The 17,391-nt window shown below is 40.4% G+C and overlaps 1 protein-coding gene across 2 annotated transcripts; it reads right to left on the bottom strand.

Annotated features, from left to right (window-relative positions):
• Positions 1-11,140: 11,140 nt before the first annotated feature.
• Positions 11,141-16,975, bottom strand: LOC308104635 (uncharacterized protein). 2 transcript variants are annotated; one of them, XM_080455089.1, is made up of 6 exons: positions 16,548-16,975; positions 16,276-16,396; positions 12,869-12,977; positions 12,399-12,556; positions 12,164-12,255; positions 11,141-11,229 (listed from the first exon to the last, which is right to left on the bottom strand). In XM_080455089.1, the coding sequence occupies exons 1-4, from the start codon at positions 16,599-16,601 to the stop codon at positions 12,400-12,402; spliced, it is 441 nt and encodes a 146-aa protein (XP_080311215.1). In that variant the 5' UTR covers positions 16,602-16,975; the 3' UTR covers positions 11,141-11,229; positions 12,164-12,255; position 12,399. The 2 variants fall into 2 exon arrangements, 1 of the variants encoding a protein (XP_080311215.1); XR_013934839.1 differs by lacking the exons at positions 11,141-11,229; positions 16,276-16,396; positions 16,548-16,975 and adding an exon at positions 13,090-13,158 and having other exon boundaries at positions 12,163-12,255.
• Between the last annotated feature and the right edge of the window lie 416 nt (positions 16,976-17,391).

Here is a 17,391-nt window from a genome sequence, read left to right on the forward strand (position 1 = left end):
TGTGGATGATTTGTTTTCCTGTTCTTATTTTTTGAGTGTAGTTTATGTAAAATAAAATACATTTTGATGAATAAGTATAAATGTCCGTGTCTTTGAATTTAGGCGATTGTTTTAGCCGCAAAAAAGGTACAGCATACACAATGGCATACTGTAGCTCCAGATGTACCTCATTTAATACTATAGGTAACAATTATTCCTGTACCTTTCCAGTGGTGTAGCTAAATCTTTGTACCAGAGGGACATAATGTTTATTTTTTAGAGGTACAGCCGGCAGGAAAGCATAACATAAGCGACCAAAAGCATTTTTGGACATTTTCAGGTCCAAATCTACAAAACACGTCGCAAACAGTGGGCTTGTAGATCGGCAATTTTCGGAAAATTAAAATGTAGAACAATAGATAAGATAACCATCATCATGTACAGTATGCTGCCTGGAGGGTGGCTTGGTTGAGTTTACAGGCCCCAAACAGCCCTCTCATGTCCCGAGTAACAGCAAAGTGTTAAGCCTGATTTACACATAATTGTGTATTGTATCTCATACAGAAAATCTGCAGATATACAAGGTCACAACGCAGTGTGGTCAACATTGCCATTACTAGCAGTGAAAAGTGATGGAGATGGTCTCTAGCCAGCACCTCAGCTGAACACATGAAAACACAATCTTATGTAGAGGACTGTGGAACATCATATAACCAACTAATGATGACCAGCACTGAAAATCACACAAGACATGTGGATGGACAAAGATTGTCTCCGAGCAACAAGATGTACCTGGAATCATCAAAACAAACTCACACCATGAGAGGTCACACAGTGAAGAAACGTGTTAGTTGTGAGCTATAGTTTAGCTTTTTTCTGATGTGGGATATCAACACACAAGTATAAAACAGGCTTTATGTTTCACCAGTCAATGTAACAGTTGTATGTTTGTTGTCAATGAAACTAATTGTGCACCGGTTCACTGTATTTGATAAAATCATCAGTGGACATTTTATCATGAGAGACACTTATATTAAGTTTTGATTAAAACAAACAATACAATGCCCTCAAATTCCTTCCCAATTTCCCATCAGCTAAATGTCATCTTGCTATGAAACCAGTGACCCAGTTAAGAACCGACCTGAGATTAGTGAATGAAAGGAAGAAAATGGATGAACAACATGTCCATCTGTCTGTGCATAATAATCTACAAAGATTTACTTTCCCCAGTCTGGTTAGATTGTTTTAAAAACAAATGAGCATATACACATGAGTTCCCACACCCAACTGATACTTAATAAGCTTTGTTAAAATGGGAACATGAGAATATTTCAAGAGCAGCAGGGCCATAGTCTTTGGAAGGACATGACATGAGTTGACATAAAATGTATGGTGTGCATTCATTTGGCATCCAGGTGTGTGATGATGTGTTTTGCTTCCCAATACAAATTTGATGCATTTCACTTTCAAAACAAGAGTGATTCTTTGCAGCTCAACTTAACTGTGTGTCAACGGGAGTGGTGAGTCCCAACTGTCTTTAAACAAAGAGGTCTCCGACTTGTGCATTATTGGATCCTTAAACATAGGAATGTAGGAACAACATAAAAAATTATGTATAACAATTGTTGAAGTGAGTTTTTGTCACAATAAGCAGGCTGGTGAACCCAAATGCAGAGGCTAACACAGAGAGTCAGGGTAAAGGTTTTTACTAAACAAGGGAAGGGGAAGGGGCAGGCAGGCAGCAGGTACAGTAGGCTGGCACGGCTGGGCAGCAGGAAAGGAGCAGGCAAGCAGAAGGCAGGCAGGCAGGCGGAGTCATCATTCCTTAAAGGTAAAAAAAGGGGGGGGGGAGGGAGACATAAGAAATGCGTTACAAATTACTCATTGACATTATAGACCAAGGGTTTTCAAAGTTTTTCAGGCCAAGGACCCCTTAGCGGAGACAGAGAGATGAAGCACTACTACATACCATACTACCACCACTACATATTTTATCAAATCTTTTGGCAGATTAAACTTGCACATAAATCTTCTGCTGTAGATTTCACCACTGTAACGATCAACACTTAGCAAACTTGACCTTTGGCTCTGTACTTGGTCTGCTCTTTTTTTACCCTCTACACCAAACCTCCACGCACACATCTGTCAATGTCACATTGTGGGAACCGGATGGAAAAAATACCTCATGGCGCACATTCCAGAAATCTGCTCTCTCCAGGGCATGGATGGGTCTTCTTGGATTGCGCCAGAACTGGGACCCTTTATAAAATAAATGCAGAGGCAAGACACGAAGAATTCAACCAAGGTGCCAATTTTTGTACTGACAATACTTTCAGAACAGTTGCATGAAAACGAACAGTTTTTATTTAGCACAAATGTACATTTTATTTGTTTAACATACACTACATATGTTTTTATTTACCAGATGTCCCAGCACCCTGCACAATCTCATTCCCCTGAGCGTCTACTAGGATGATGTTGGAGGCGTCTCCCATAGCCTCCTGCACCTTCTGAGTGATCACATCCGTGTATATCTGTCTGTCTCTTAGGGAGCACAGTGACCCACGCACACATGATATGTGTGCGTGGGTATCTCATTTTAAACAAGCTTACTGCTTTAACAGACTTAGTAGACCTTGTATTGTGAATTTGTACTTCCATGTACTGTTGTTCTCATGTCTTACTAAATAAAGTACATCAAAAACAACCTCACAATACAATGCATCCGATGCAACGGATTGTGAGCTTGTAGATCAGCTTTTTTCAAAAGATTCTTTTACATTTTACACATTTGAAAACTTGTGAAATGGGACAGTCTGCCCAATGAGTAATTTTACTTTGCGGTATTGATACCTTTACTTCAGTAAACAATGCGAGTACTTTTCCCACCACTGTTAGATGCTAGTATCGAATTTGCTTGCGGATCGATGTAGACATAGCATCTACATAGCTTGCAGCTAACTTGAACCACAACGCCAATGGGGCTTACACTAATAGGCCTCATGCAAGCAAATGCCATCTTTTTACCATTAAGACCTGTAATGTGATTACTATAGTAATCGATCGTCATATGCAACATGACCATGATACAGACAAATCTAATGTGATTACAGTAATACGTTTACATGGCGTCATAACAACAACAACAACAACAATGGCAACTCAACATACCTCGAAAATGTTTGCTAATCTTTCGACGCACATGTTTTCCGGTTCCAGAGGGACTCTGCGCTGTCCTTGGATGACAATGTATCTTCTCTCCATATTAAAATAATTTAAAAACGTGTGCTGCTATTGCTAATACAAGTAAGTGAAGTAACTGTTTTGAAAACGGTGGTTAAGAGGGAGGCGTGGTTAGCTCATCGACCCACATATGCTTCCGCAGTGCCGGCCAATAGGCGGTATTTAGGATTTGAGATATCACGGCCTAAATGCAAATTACGCAATATATGCACGAGCAAAAGATAAAAGCAAAACATAACTGATGTATTATATTGCAGATAAGAAAATCACCGCAAACCAACGTATCAATTAGGACACATCATGTATGTCATAATGTGGATCTAGCCTTAGCCCTGATACATGACTGTCATCATCCTTTGACATATTTTTTAATATAAGCTAATTAAATGTAAGTCTTCGAAATTTCTTTCACCCAGTGACACGTTTTAAATAGTAGCAACAATATTTTTTTGGGGTCAAAAGGGTTAATGTTGCAATGACTTTTAACTATCAAAGTGAACAGCTCAACTAGCTTCAGCTTTATTTTAGAGTATAATTTATTCTCAAAGTAAAATGCAAAAAAAAATCATTTTCATTATGGGCAATGAATTAACGTTGCATGGTTTTACAAATACATTTAGCTTTCTCTTACCGTTGCCATAAATAAAAAAAATTGCCATCAAAAGCTAAACTTGAAATTAAATGTCCTACAATACAATTGTATTTGACCTACAATCTGCTTTCTAGTAGCCTATTAATGACATCTATGATATATCGCAGCATGTATCGATTCATTTATTCATTTTGACTGCATAAGAGAACATTCCTTGAACAGACAGATAGATAGGCCTACATCATCCATCCATCCATCCATCCATCCATCAATCCATGCATCCATCCTACCTTATACTGAGGTCAGCTATACAGTTTATAGGCTGTATAGTAATAGGCCTATACTTCTTGGACAATTCCCTCTCCCTAGGACATGATGATACAAGTGTATAAAAGAGTGAGCATAGCAAAATGGCCTTGCAAATTCAAATTACATTATGTCTTAATTAAATTCATTACATTAAACTCTGGATCGAGTACCATGACATTGATGTGTTTGTTCTTTCATTTTGACAGTAACATCACCTATGCAATCTGTTGTGGGGAACAAGAAATTCTTGACTCCACTGGAACCAGTATAGTGCATGCACTTGGGAAAACTGCAGCAATAAGAGGCAGGAGGATTTCAGATTTGAAGTGATACAGATTGATAGTGATAATAATGATGACAATGATGATTAGTAAACCATGACTACCTACGAATGGATATCGCTATGACACTGTAATATGGAGTTAATGATTCTGTTTGTTAGTTAGTTTGTTAGTTTGTTAGTTTGTTAGTTAGTTAGTTATAGTTAGTTTATTTCGGTCAAAAACAAAAAGTTTAACATACAATTTATTTTCAACAAGATAATTTGGCCGAAAATGTATTGGCTGAAGGCGAAGCTAATTTTGCCCACCTTATTAATATTCAAATTAAATTCATTGTCACAAAATAAAAGGAAACAAGAGTAAAAAAGAAAACAAACAAAAGAAAACCAAGTGACAACGATGCTACAAGTCAAAACAAACGAAACAGAACGAAGAGAAACATGTCTGGCTTTGCATAAATTACACAGAAAAAAACAAAACAAAAGTCATTAAATACCATCTACTAATTGTTAAATAGTGTATTTATAACTAATTTCATGTTTATAATAATAATGTGTCACTATTACTCTTTCATAATAATAGTAATAATACCCTATGACATGATATGTATGTTATGTGATGAATTTGCATAAAGCCAAAACCATTATAAAACAAATACAAAACAAATAACCCCACTACCAAGTTTTATATATATATGAAGTGGTAGCTTCATATAAATATGTTCATTGTTTATATACATTTTTGAAGACAATTATATTAACATAAATATTAATATACATACACACACATATATACACACATATATACATATATACACACATCGATACATACACATATACATACATATATATACACACACATATATACATATAAACACGCACATGTGCCCGTATGCACACAGACACATGTGGAAAGATGTAATTAATTATATCACTAATTTTTCCATATATATATATCCCTGAGTTTGTACCTGCTTTCTCTGCGCTCAAATAGCATGCAAGAAGATTGGAAGGGTCCTATGCTGTGCCTGCCTTGCACATTATTGTTGAGATATTAAGGTTGACTAAATCCTCAAATTTCAATGAGCGGTTATTTAATTACTCAATTAATTACTTAATCCTTCATTGACCGGGGTCCCCAGGGCTATATACGTGGTCCACATTTTGTTTCTCAAAATTTCTTCAATGAAAATAGCCGATCCACAAGTTCACATGTTTGCTTGTAGATCTGCTATTTGCCGAATGTTTGCCTGCCCAAAATAGGGATGTTATGGGTTCATGGGCTTAATGAAAAGATTAAAGAGATACGATAATTATTTTTGCACTCTGCACGACATGTTCTGTTCAAATAAAGTGACCAAATGTTCTCACTCTGGATCTGGTTGGTGTCATTGAAGGCTGGTAACTGTGACTAGTTAACACTTGTGAAGGGCTATCATGTTGAAAAATCATCTAGGGATGTAGACCTTTATCAAAAAAACTAACTATAATTTATTTATTGTCTCCGCCAGGCCGAAAGGCATGGCGAGAGAGTATGTTTTACCCTCCGTCCGTCCGTCCGTGTGTCCGTGTGTCCGTCTGTCACCAGCTAATCTCCGCCACCGTTGGCTTGATCGCAGCGAAACTGTGCACACACACTCCCTGGATGCCAATTCCGAACTTCTGCCCCAAATTTTTCACATGGGCCTTTTATAGCGCCACCAGGAGGCTGATTTGTGCAAAACATATTTTTTGACAGTACTCCTACAGACTTTGTCCAAAAAATCGGTACACAGTATCTCTATAGTCATTAAACAAAACTTGTCTTTCAGATTTTTCATATTCCATCCTGATTGGCAAAAAATGGCTTCCAAAGTTTGCAGGAGTGCTCCATTTTCAACAAAATGCCTCAAATCATGAACACAGCATGCAATTTCGGTGAGATTTTGCACGCATATTTCCACTATGCCGAGGAAGAAATGCCACTTGAAAATTTTCAAATCAGCCTCATGGTGGCGCTATAACAGGCCGATTCATGTTTTTACCTATAACTGCACCGATCTGTGTAAGGCTTCGTCCACACGTACACGGGTATTTTCATAAACGCAGATATTTCGTTTTCGTTTTTGAAAACCTCCGCGTCTACACGGCCCCGTTTAAAAAAATCTCTCTGTCCACACGACAACGGCTAAACGTTATAAAAACGCTGTCAATAGTATGCCACACCAGCAGGTGGGGATATATTTGTACCCTAAAACCGCACTGGCCAATCAGAGGCCTAGGGGAAAAAACTACAACCGGTAGTATTTCCGTGTTGACATTTTACGGTTTCCGTCAGAAAGATATCAGCGCCACAAGCTCCTTAGCTCAGTAAAAAAGTAGTTAAAAGTAGTTAAACAGTTAGATTGTACATTTTCTTTTTGCCACAATGCCACCAAAAGCCAAAGGTGATTCCTATGTTTGGACTGACAGTGAGGTTGGATTGTTCCTCGGTGTTGTGCTCGAGTTCAAAGTGAACAGATCCTTTGAAAACGTGGACTGGGAGACATGCATGAGTAAATATACCGACATTCTGGCTTTGTTCTTAGAGCAGTACCCACCAGAGCCAAATACCGACTACCCTCATCGCAAGGAGGAGATTACCAAGTCCATAATAACAACAAAGCTCAAGGCAATACGTTGTAAATATAGGGCAGCCGTAGATGCCGGTCGTAAGGGCGGCCATGGAAGGCTAATACTCATTTATTTCGAACTGTGCGAGCAGATCTGGGGTGGTTCCCCTGCAACTACCACCCTTCTATCTGGGATCGAAACGGCAGATGTTGACACAGATGTTCTCAACAGCGTGGATCCATCTGCAGGTAACCGTGCCACAGACTCCCCTTCACCTACAACCACGGAAGCGTCAGATGCGTCTGATGGCAGCTGTCTGACCCCCTCAGTGGTCAAGGAACGACGAGCCCTACTTCAGGTATGTAAGATTGTAATGTTTTATATTATGTCTGTGGTCTACTGCAGTGGTTCTCAAACCTTTTCATGTCAAGGACCCCCAAATTGACACTTATTAGCCCGCGGACCCCCATTTGAAAATATATGCCAGGGACCCCCATAAGAGAAGATTTTTTACGGCTCTAGCAGTGATTCTCAACCATTTTAATTTCAAGGACCCCCAGTTTGACATGCATTAGGGCTACGGACCCCCATTTAATGGCATTTCCATCACTTGGACCCCAATTTATATCGTAAAATCTATGTTAATTTAACTCTGAGTGTACAAATGGAACCAAATGGACCCGTTAGGGTCCATTTGGTTCCATTTGTACACTGTTACAGACCCATAAGGGTCCATTTGGTGCCTAATCTATCATTTAGCTGGGGACCCCCTGGAACTCCCTCAAGGACCCCTGGGGGTCCCCGGACCCCACTTTGAGAACCAATGGTCTACTGTATGTTGTTTAACTTTTGTATTTAAGCCAGCTGTAACAATTCTTTTCAATCTTTTTTTTTTCAAGACCAGACTTGATGGACACAGACAAAGCAGGCTGAAAAGAAAGCTCCCATCGGAGAATCAGATGGTGAACATCGCTGAAGAGGAACTGCTGCTGAAGAAGAGAATGCTGGATATGATGGAGGCATCAGAGAAGCGAGCATCTGATAGTTTCAGTCAGTTGAGCAATAACATTGACAGACTGGCTAGCTCCATTGCTGATGGCTTCTCCCTGTTAAGACAGGTGATACAACCACCACCACCACAATACAACATGCCACCACCACCAATGCAACCATATCAAAGCAGAGGTCCCTATGGACACATGTATTCATCGGCAACACCACTACACACAGCAGCACCCGTCACATTCCCATCCAACTCTACACAAAACACATCTGCATCCAACACTACCACAACAATGTTACCACACACATCTGCCTCACATCTGCCATCTACCTCAGGAATGCAGGAATATGGGCAGTTTTCCTTCACAGATGATCTTTTCAGGGAGGATGTGTAAGGATGACTAAAGAGGAGTGGATCCCAAACCTAGTGGAGACCTAGTGTCTCAATTTTTGAAAAGGGTGAAAATAGCCAACCTACTGCTATTTTCACTACAAGTGCAACACTGATTCTCAGGACGTACTTCAAATGTTCGAATTGCAGGTGGAGACCTGGTGTCTCAATTTTTTTTTAAAGGGTGAAAATAGCCAACTGCTATTTTCACTACAAGTGCAACACTGATTCTCAGGACGTACTTCAAATGTTCGAATTGCAGGTGACAAATGACAAAATTAAATCCCTTTTCATCAGGGCCAAAGTCATTACATTACTGAGCTGCTGTGGTGCAAACTGCAATTGGCAGTCAAGTAAATCAATGTGTAGTAGAGTTTAGTAATAACCACGCACAAAAATGCTGTATGCTCGCTTGCATTGTTTATGGTTGTTTGGAACTACTCAAACCCAGAAAGAAACAGAAGATTTTATCGAGTACCAAAAGTTGTAAGAATGTAAGAAAACCTTCTAAAACAGGAGAAATGGCTTGTAAACTTGCTTCTATGTTCTGGAGTAGAATCTGAACATAAAATGATCTATGTGCAGCGAGTGCTTTGTTAAAGGTTTGTGTTAAAAGGTGCTTTATTCTGAAAGTTTGCTGTTGTATAGCTTTGTTTACCTGGATATGAACAACAGGATGAGACAACATGACTGTATGTATTGCAGCCACTGGAGTTTGATTTTTTGAAATCTTACAAAGCCTGTTTGCAATAGCTGAATCAGTTTTCATTCATCATTTTGATAGGTTGTTTTTCTTTCTAAATTGAGTTTTACTTCTGAGCAATCGGTGAGCAATGTTGGTTGTGTTTTCCTTTGCTTTTCGGTAAACTCAGATTTCACTTGTATACATTCACTGCATTGCTACTGTACCCCTCCTATGCAAAATAAACATTTATGCATACTGCAGTAAAAAAAAGTGTACCTCAAATATTCAGAATAACAAAATCAAAAGCTATGTTGGGTGATATATCAGGGCTAGTCCGTTCTCTACTGTGAGTTACACCGGTGATTGGTCTGCTGTTGTGGGGACATACAGACACCCGCCTATAGACAGCTTATTTTCTTTCGATTCCTCTAATTGAATAGTGCTACACCACTATCACCAGGCTGATACTAGATAGCATAGGTGTTTTATAAAGAAGAGCTCTTTCTAAGCCTTCAATATCCACTGGCATTTAATGAGGTTGGAATCATATCCAGTAATATCCTGCTGAGACACTATTAATTAATAAGAGTTTGCTAAAGGGGCCTTCCTCCATTTCCCCTCATTGTGCTTACTCTCAGAAAAAAAAAATGTGTCTCTCTTCTGTTGCCACTGTGTCTGTCAGAAGTCTTACAATAACTAGAGTTCTCAAATTCTACCCGAACCCGACCCGGCCCGACCCGACGTTTTCGGGCCGAGCCGGGCCTCAAAAGTGCAAAACTGATTCTCAGGACGTACTTCAAATGTTCGAATTGCAGGTGGAGACCTGGTGTCTCAATCTTTTTAAAGGGTGAAAATAGCCAACCTACTGCTATTTTCACTACAAGTGCAACACTGATTCTCAGGACTTACCTCAAATGTTTGAATAGCAGGTGGAGACCTAGTGTATCAATTTTTGAAAAGGGTGAAAATAGCCAACCTACTGCTATTTTCACTAAAAGTGCAACACTGATTTTCAGGACGTACTTCAAATGTTCGAATTGCAGGTGGAGACCTGGTGTCTCAATTTTTGAAAATGGTGAAAATAGCCAACTGCTATTTTCACTAAGTGCAACACTGATTCTTAGGACTATACTTATACCTCAAATGTTTGTGAATTGAAGACACAGGATGTTTTATATGTAATTTTATTTTTGTTCCAATGTTTATGCAGTAGTTCTGTATGCACTGCACATTTTCCCTGCATAAGGACAATAAAACAGTTCTTAACATTCAAACTGTGTACTGTCTGTAGATCACACCGTTCTGTGCAAAACACTTTTTTTGGTAATCATTACGTATTGGCTAAATAAGTAGATTCAAATAGGAGATGCTAATCCAGGGCCTGGAGAACGTCATCCTGGACTGCTCCACATCCTTCACGTCCTGTACTCCTGGAGGGTCTGGAAGGACAACAAGGAAAAACGTTTTTAAGTTGGTTGATTCAGTATTTTGATATTTGACATTCATTTCATCAGACCCTTCCTATATAAACCCATTTTAACCCTGTTAGATTCATTGAAAACACATGTCCTGGTTTTGGTGAATGATATTGTCCTTCTAATGCGTGAAAGTCAGAGTAGACTTTAAAAAAAGACCCTAAAACATGTTTTGAAAGTGAAATTGCTCTTAGTTTTTCAGTATTGGAATTCCAAACTATGACATGACTAGTATGAGTGTCAACATGAATGGCTTCACCACTATCTGAAACAACTCATGTTCACTGTGCAGAAATTGAAAAGTTCAGTAAGCATTTTAGAGTGCAGTCCATTCCACACGTCTTAAAGGAATTCATACGTAGAAAAGTTGGCAACATTATTATAAACAACATGTCTTTACACATTAGTTTGTAACTACATAGCGAAAAGGGACTAATTCATGTTATATGATCTGGAGAACTGATATAGTACTAGTTAACCTTTAAATCTACTAATTACCGCATATCAATACATTATGTAGCTCACGGTACGCGTACACACACACACCCACCGTCACAATACCATGCATGTCTCCAGATCATCCAGCCTTTCAGCCCGTTTAGGAACCTTCTCCTCTGGGACTTCCAGATGTAGTTAGCAGTGCTGCTGTGAAGGACAACCTCGCCGCACGAGGTGGTCTGCCTAGGAGGAGCAGGAAGGAGAGAAATAAAAGGAAGAGGGGAAATGAGTTATGTGATGATAATTAGACTCACTGAACTTGGATCTTTCTAACCGATTAGTGTGGTTTTGTAAGGAAATAAATAATCTGTTAAGACCTGAGGCCCATTCTACAAATGGCTTCTAAATCCGTAGTTCTCACTTTCAAGATTTATTGTCAAAAATGTAAAAAAAAAATAGCAGCTTGCAGCACGGCACGAAGTGTGAGCTTGTATATCTGCTATTTTTTTAATAGCCAACACAAAATCTAAACGGACAGATACTTTCCTGGTTTTAATGGGTTAAATGAGAGGGAGGGACAAACATTCTGCTGCTAAAAGGACAATACACAGAGAAAATTAGTAAAATATCAAAACCTTCATAGACAGCAACCATTAAAGGTAGTGTAAGTGATTTGCAAAGTTTCAAATAATTGCAAAATGGGTCTATGTTCTGATAGTGCTCGTTACTATAGAGTGTCCTGTCCATATAAAGATTCTCCATGTCTCTCCAGCTCTTTATAAAACAGAAAATGTTTTTTGTAGTTTTTTTTTTTTTGTAGTTCTTTTCATTTCCAATTTTATCCAACCAGGACAGAGAACTCAATCAGGACACAGATTAAACAAGTGAAATTGGAAGTGATGACACTAAGAAATGAGCATGCAAAATTTGAACTGAAAACTATACAAATTAAGCTTAAAAATGGGTACTTTCTCCTGATTGGCTGAGATTTTGACACCTACCGAAAAATGTATTTTCTGTTTATTAAAGAGCTGGAGAGACAGGGAGACATCTGTTACTGAAAAAACACTCTATAGCAATGATTACTATCAGAATATAGTATTTTAACCTTTTAAAAAAATACTTTTTGTTTTTACCAAAAAATATCACTTACCCTACCTTTAAGTGCAAGTCTTACCAGAGTATGTTGTGAGCTGGAGAGAGCCTCTAAGATCTCATGAACGATACGGTCAGACAGGAAAGATGCTTAGTTGACTCAGCTTCACCTCACTGAGAGACAATAAAAGGAGGCCATCGGGGTAGAGACAGAGAAAGACAAAGACAATCACAGGCATTGACAGGAGTGAGGGCCTTTTTTTCTATTTGTAAGCAACAGACATTTGATTATTGAAGCAAAAACACAACACACAAACCTTAATTTGTTAATAATATCAACCCCTGACTGCTCCAGGAGTGTTTTGGTGACAAAGCTCCTGGGAACGACCATGGGTTAAGCTCTGGGCGAAAACTGCTCCTCTTCATCACATGGGGACACAGAGCCTCTGCTGCATCTACCATGCACTCCAATAGTCTGGAAACACACGTACAACAGGACACACAGGACAGTCAAACAAAACGTTTTCTACTATAGTGCCACAAAAATGTGGAATGCCCTACCAACAGCCACAAAACTTAAATATTTCCAATCCAAATTTAAAACTGACCTAACTGATCTTTAGTGTCCTTTCTTATTGGCATGAGGCCATGGTGTACACAGCCTGGTTTCTTGTATCTTTCATTGAAATTAATTAATATTTATCACGAGTACAGATCTAATTCTTCCCCCTGATGTAATGTTGTTGATGTGGACATGAATAAAAGCAACTATGTGTACATATCATACCTGCCCACGGTAAGGCATGTCTTGTGGGGGCTTGTCCTTCTGCCTGCAGCACATTGCCCATGTAGACCTCGTCCATGCAGACCTCCTTCCGCTTCCAAAACAGGGATTCCTAAATGCAAGAAATGTGACAAGACCAAGACTTTTAAAGTTTGTATATCATAACATAAGTAAATGTAATTAGCAGTAGGTGGTAAAAGAAGGCTTCCAAGGTCACCTCTCACCTCAATAAAGGCATCATGTGATGCTATAGTGTGTGAACCAGTTTATCATAGGCCAAGCTCAGGCTCTGAGCTGAGACCTGAGAGAGAGACAAATGAAATGGGAGATGACTTTAACATGGGGGACACAGGGTGAGGGTTGCTGAGGAGAACCGAGACACAGAGCATGAATGAGTGTTTCACTGACCTGATCTTGGGGCTGCAGTGTGTGAAGAACTAAAGCATTGGTGGTATTCCTGCATTCCTGAGGTAGAGGCAGATGTGTGTGGTATGATGAATACAAGCTGATGAATACATGTGTCCATAGGGACCTCTGCTTTGATATGGTGGCATTGGTGGTGGCATGTTGTATGATTGTGGTGGTTGTATGACCTGTCTTAACAGGGAGAAGCCGTCTGCAATGGAGCTTGCCAGTCTGTCAATGTTATTAATCAACTGACTAAAACTATCAGACACTCTCTTCTATGATGCCTCCATCATATCCAGCATTCTCTTCTTCATCTGCAGCTCCTCTTCAGTTATGTTCAGCATCTGATTCTCTGATTGGAGCCTTCTTTTCCGCCTGCTATGTCTGTGTCCATCAAGATTGACCTTCAAAAACAAATTGGAAAAAAATGTTAAAGCTGGCTTAAATACAAAAGTTGAACAACATACAGTAGACCACAGACATAATATAAAACACTAATTTACAATTTACATACCTGAAGTAGGGCTCGTCGTTCCTTGACCACTGAGGGGGTCAGACAGCTGCCATCAGACTCTTGCAGTGATCCAGACGCATCTGACGCTTCCGTGGGTGTAGGTGAAGATGAGTCTCTGACACCGTTATCTGCAGATGGATCCACGCTGTGAAGAGAAGCTGGGTCAACATCTGCCGTCTCGATACCAGATGGAAGGGTAGTTGTTGCAAGCAAACAAGTTCGAAGTAGAGCAGAAATACTCTTCAATGCCCGCTCTTCCGACCGGCGTCAACGACTGCCCTGTATTTACCTCACTGTCAGTCCACACACGCCACCTGTTTAAAGTAAAAACATATTAAGCAGATATGTGAGTAATTATCTTTCTTGTTTTCTACTTATATTAATTACAGTAAGTTAAAATCATACAAAGACTTTTAAATAGTTTGTTTATCAGAACATAAGTAGCCTGCTGCAACCCTCCTGATTTCGTGTATAAAGGGGCGTGTGTATAGAGCCGGCGAGAGACGGCGCCTGATCCCATTGGTTCACCGATCTGTCCGTCAACCCCCGCCCAGTTAACACAACATTACGAGCGACGCCCACTGCACTCTGGTTGGTTGGGAAATGAAACACTTCCTCATACCCAGTACAGGCTATAGTTGGGCCAGGCTTTTATTTTTTAGCAAAACTAAGCAATAAAAGCCTGGAGATCGAGGCTAGAACATAAGTAAATGTAAGTAGCGGTAAAATAGGGCTTCGGAGGTTACCCCTCACCTCAATGAAGGAATCAAATGTTATCCATCAGAGCCTGAGCTTCGCCAATGATGAACTGGTTCACACACACACACACACACACACACACACACACACACACACACACACACACACACACACACACACACACACACACACACACACACACACACTATAGCATGAGACCTGAGAGGGAGAGAAATACAATGGAATCAAAAAGATGACAAGGGGGACAGTGAGGGTTGCTGAGGGGGAAGGTTACAGTCAGGGGAAGGGAGAGGAGATGAATTTGTAGCAATTGTAGAATTAGGCCTTAATTGTCCAATGTTCAAGCGTGTTATAATCATGTGTACTTTACATTACTCAAAACCATATATTTAATTTCATTTGATATTACAGACAATTTAATATCTAGGTATCCACTCTTCCATGGTGCCCACTTTTCCTGTTACCTTTATATAAAGTGCAAACATTTAAGGAAACTTGAATTTGGGCCATTATATCTCCCCTTTACTAATACCAATCAGTAAAGTGTTATATATCACAGGGTAGGGTCCTCTAGCAGCAGTGATATCTTACCTGAAACGCGTCATGAAGCAGTGTAACCTCAGCAGGGTGTCGGACCCCCTGCCCGACCCGCTCTGCCACAACACATCCAGCTGGCATCCGTTCAGGGTCTTCACTGGATGGCACCGCTCTGCCCAACTGTCCATAGTCCCCTCTGCCCCATGTCAACACTCTGCCACTCACTGGAACACAACACAACTGTTCATTATCCTCTCTGCCACTCACTGTAGATTTTAAGGCCAACATTTGTAAAATATGTTGTTCCAGGGACCGCCCAGAAGCAAAGATTTGAGTTAAAAATGCTTTAAAAATATATATATATATTCAAAGATTTGCACAAATGTTCAAACTCTTTCAAAAATAGCAGATCTTGTAGATCTGCTATTTTTGAATAGCCAACGTATAAAATAATGGTTATAGCTCAAATCTAAAATGACACAGATGCTTTCCCGGTCTTAATGGGTTAACAAAAATGTTTAGTTTTCATTATTTTGTTAGTTTTAGTCTACTATAATAGCCTTGATTCTCAGACATTATGGGGGATGATTTATGGTTTACCTGTTTTGGCGACAATGTGTGTCCAGCCACTCCATACATGGGTGACAGCTTCTCCGCCCATTAAGGAACGTCTGAGCAGGGAGGGTGAAGGTAGGAATGGTTCTGTTGAGGCCAGCTGGCCATGCTTGTTGCTTCCCCACAGAATCACCTCACCTTGTCCTGCACACAACACAAGACAACACACAACAACACATGATTTGTTTCTTTCGTAGCCAGACAACTATTCCACAATCCCCTAATGCTATATATCGGTGATTAGTCACCTTTACAACGAGGTACAGCTTGTAAGCATCGGGCATTCATGGAAAAGAGCAACACAGGCAAACGTGTGGGTTCCAAACTAAGTTCTGTGAGACTGGTGAAGTCAACAAGGAAGACAACAACCCAGACCCCTTGCTTCACTGAGGAACCATAGATTTACAGGCAAGATTTGCACAACGATACCAAAGACAGATGTCAAAGTTGCAGGGCCCATGCTCAGGTGCCAGTCATACACCTTTGACTGGCACACACCTGCCTGCAAATGGTACCAGGGCTGACATCAAATAATGTGTAATCTGCGTAACTAAGCCATCATCAATATTATTATGTACAGCTAATGTAGGCTACTGCGAGCCATTAACTCCCTCACCTTGAAGCCCTTTCAGGCATGTACACCATAGTGGAAGCCAGAGGACAAGACCCGGTCGGACCTCCACTTCACTGTTCACAACCCCAGACAATGAAGGAGATGATGTCAGATATAGAGATTCCTAAAGAGAGAAAGGAGAGATATGGAGAACCACCAGGCTGGAACCATCAATGGGGCTTCACAATTACATAACAATTTATTTTAATCAATACATCACATTCATTTTCACTACACACATTTAAAGCTGTTTGAACAGAGCTGTGTTGTCTTACCTGTGCGGTCGGTGGAAGCTGTTCGTCTGGCTGGGCTCCGATCACTGTTCCCATCTCCTTCCAGCATCTCTTTCTCTGGTGTCTGATGGTCTTCAAAAGACACCGGTGGTTTCGAAAATAATAAGGCAAGTGTGTGTATCTCTATCCAAAAAGTCCTGTGTGGTTGGTGGAAGCTGTTGGTCTGGCTGGGCTCAGATCACTGTTCCCATCTCGTTCTGTATATCTGATGGTAGTGTCTGATGGTCTTCAAAAGACCTCGTAGTACACTGGACTCCGGAGGTTTTGATAACAGTTACTGTGGTCATCAATGTGTGATGCACAGGTGGTGAGGGGCACACACTCACGGCACAATTTTTGGGGTAACACTGGGGCGGGCATACACACACACACACACACACACACACACACACACACACACACACACACACACACACACACACTGGGCACCATTTTTGGGGGGAGACTGGGGCACACACACACACACACTCACTCAGACTCAGGGCAGTTGCAGGGGAACCACCCCAGATCTGCTCGCACAGTTCGAAATAAATGAGTATTACCATTCCATGGCCGCTCTTACGACCGGCGTCTACGGCTGCCCTATATTTACAACGTATTGCCTTGAGCTTTGTTGTTATTATGGACTTGGTAATCTCCTCCTTGCGATGAGGGTAGTCGGTATTTGGCTCTGGTGGGTACTGCTCTAAGAACAAAGCCAGAATGTCGGTATATTTACTCATGCAAGTCTCCCAGTCCACGTTTTCAAAGGATCTGTTCACTTTGAACTCGAGCACAACACTGAGGAACAATTCCACCTCACTGTCAGTCCAAACATAGGAATCCC

This window comes from Gymnoscopelus braueri (genome assembly GCF_963280865.1).
Source record: "Gymnoscopelus braueri genome assembly, chromosome: 17".
NCBI lineage: Eukaryota > Metazoa > Chordata > Actinopteri > Myctophiformes > Myctophidae > Gymnoscopelus > Gymnoscopelus braueri.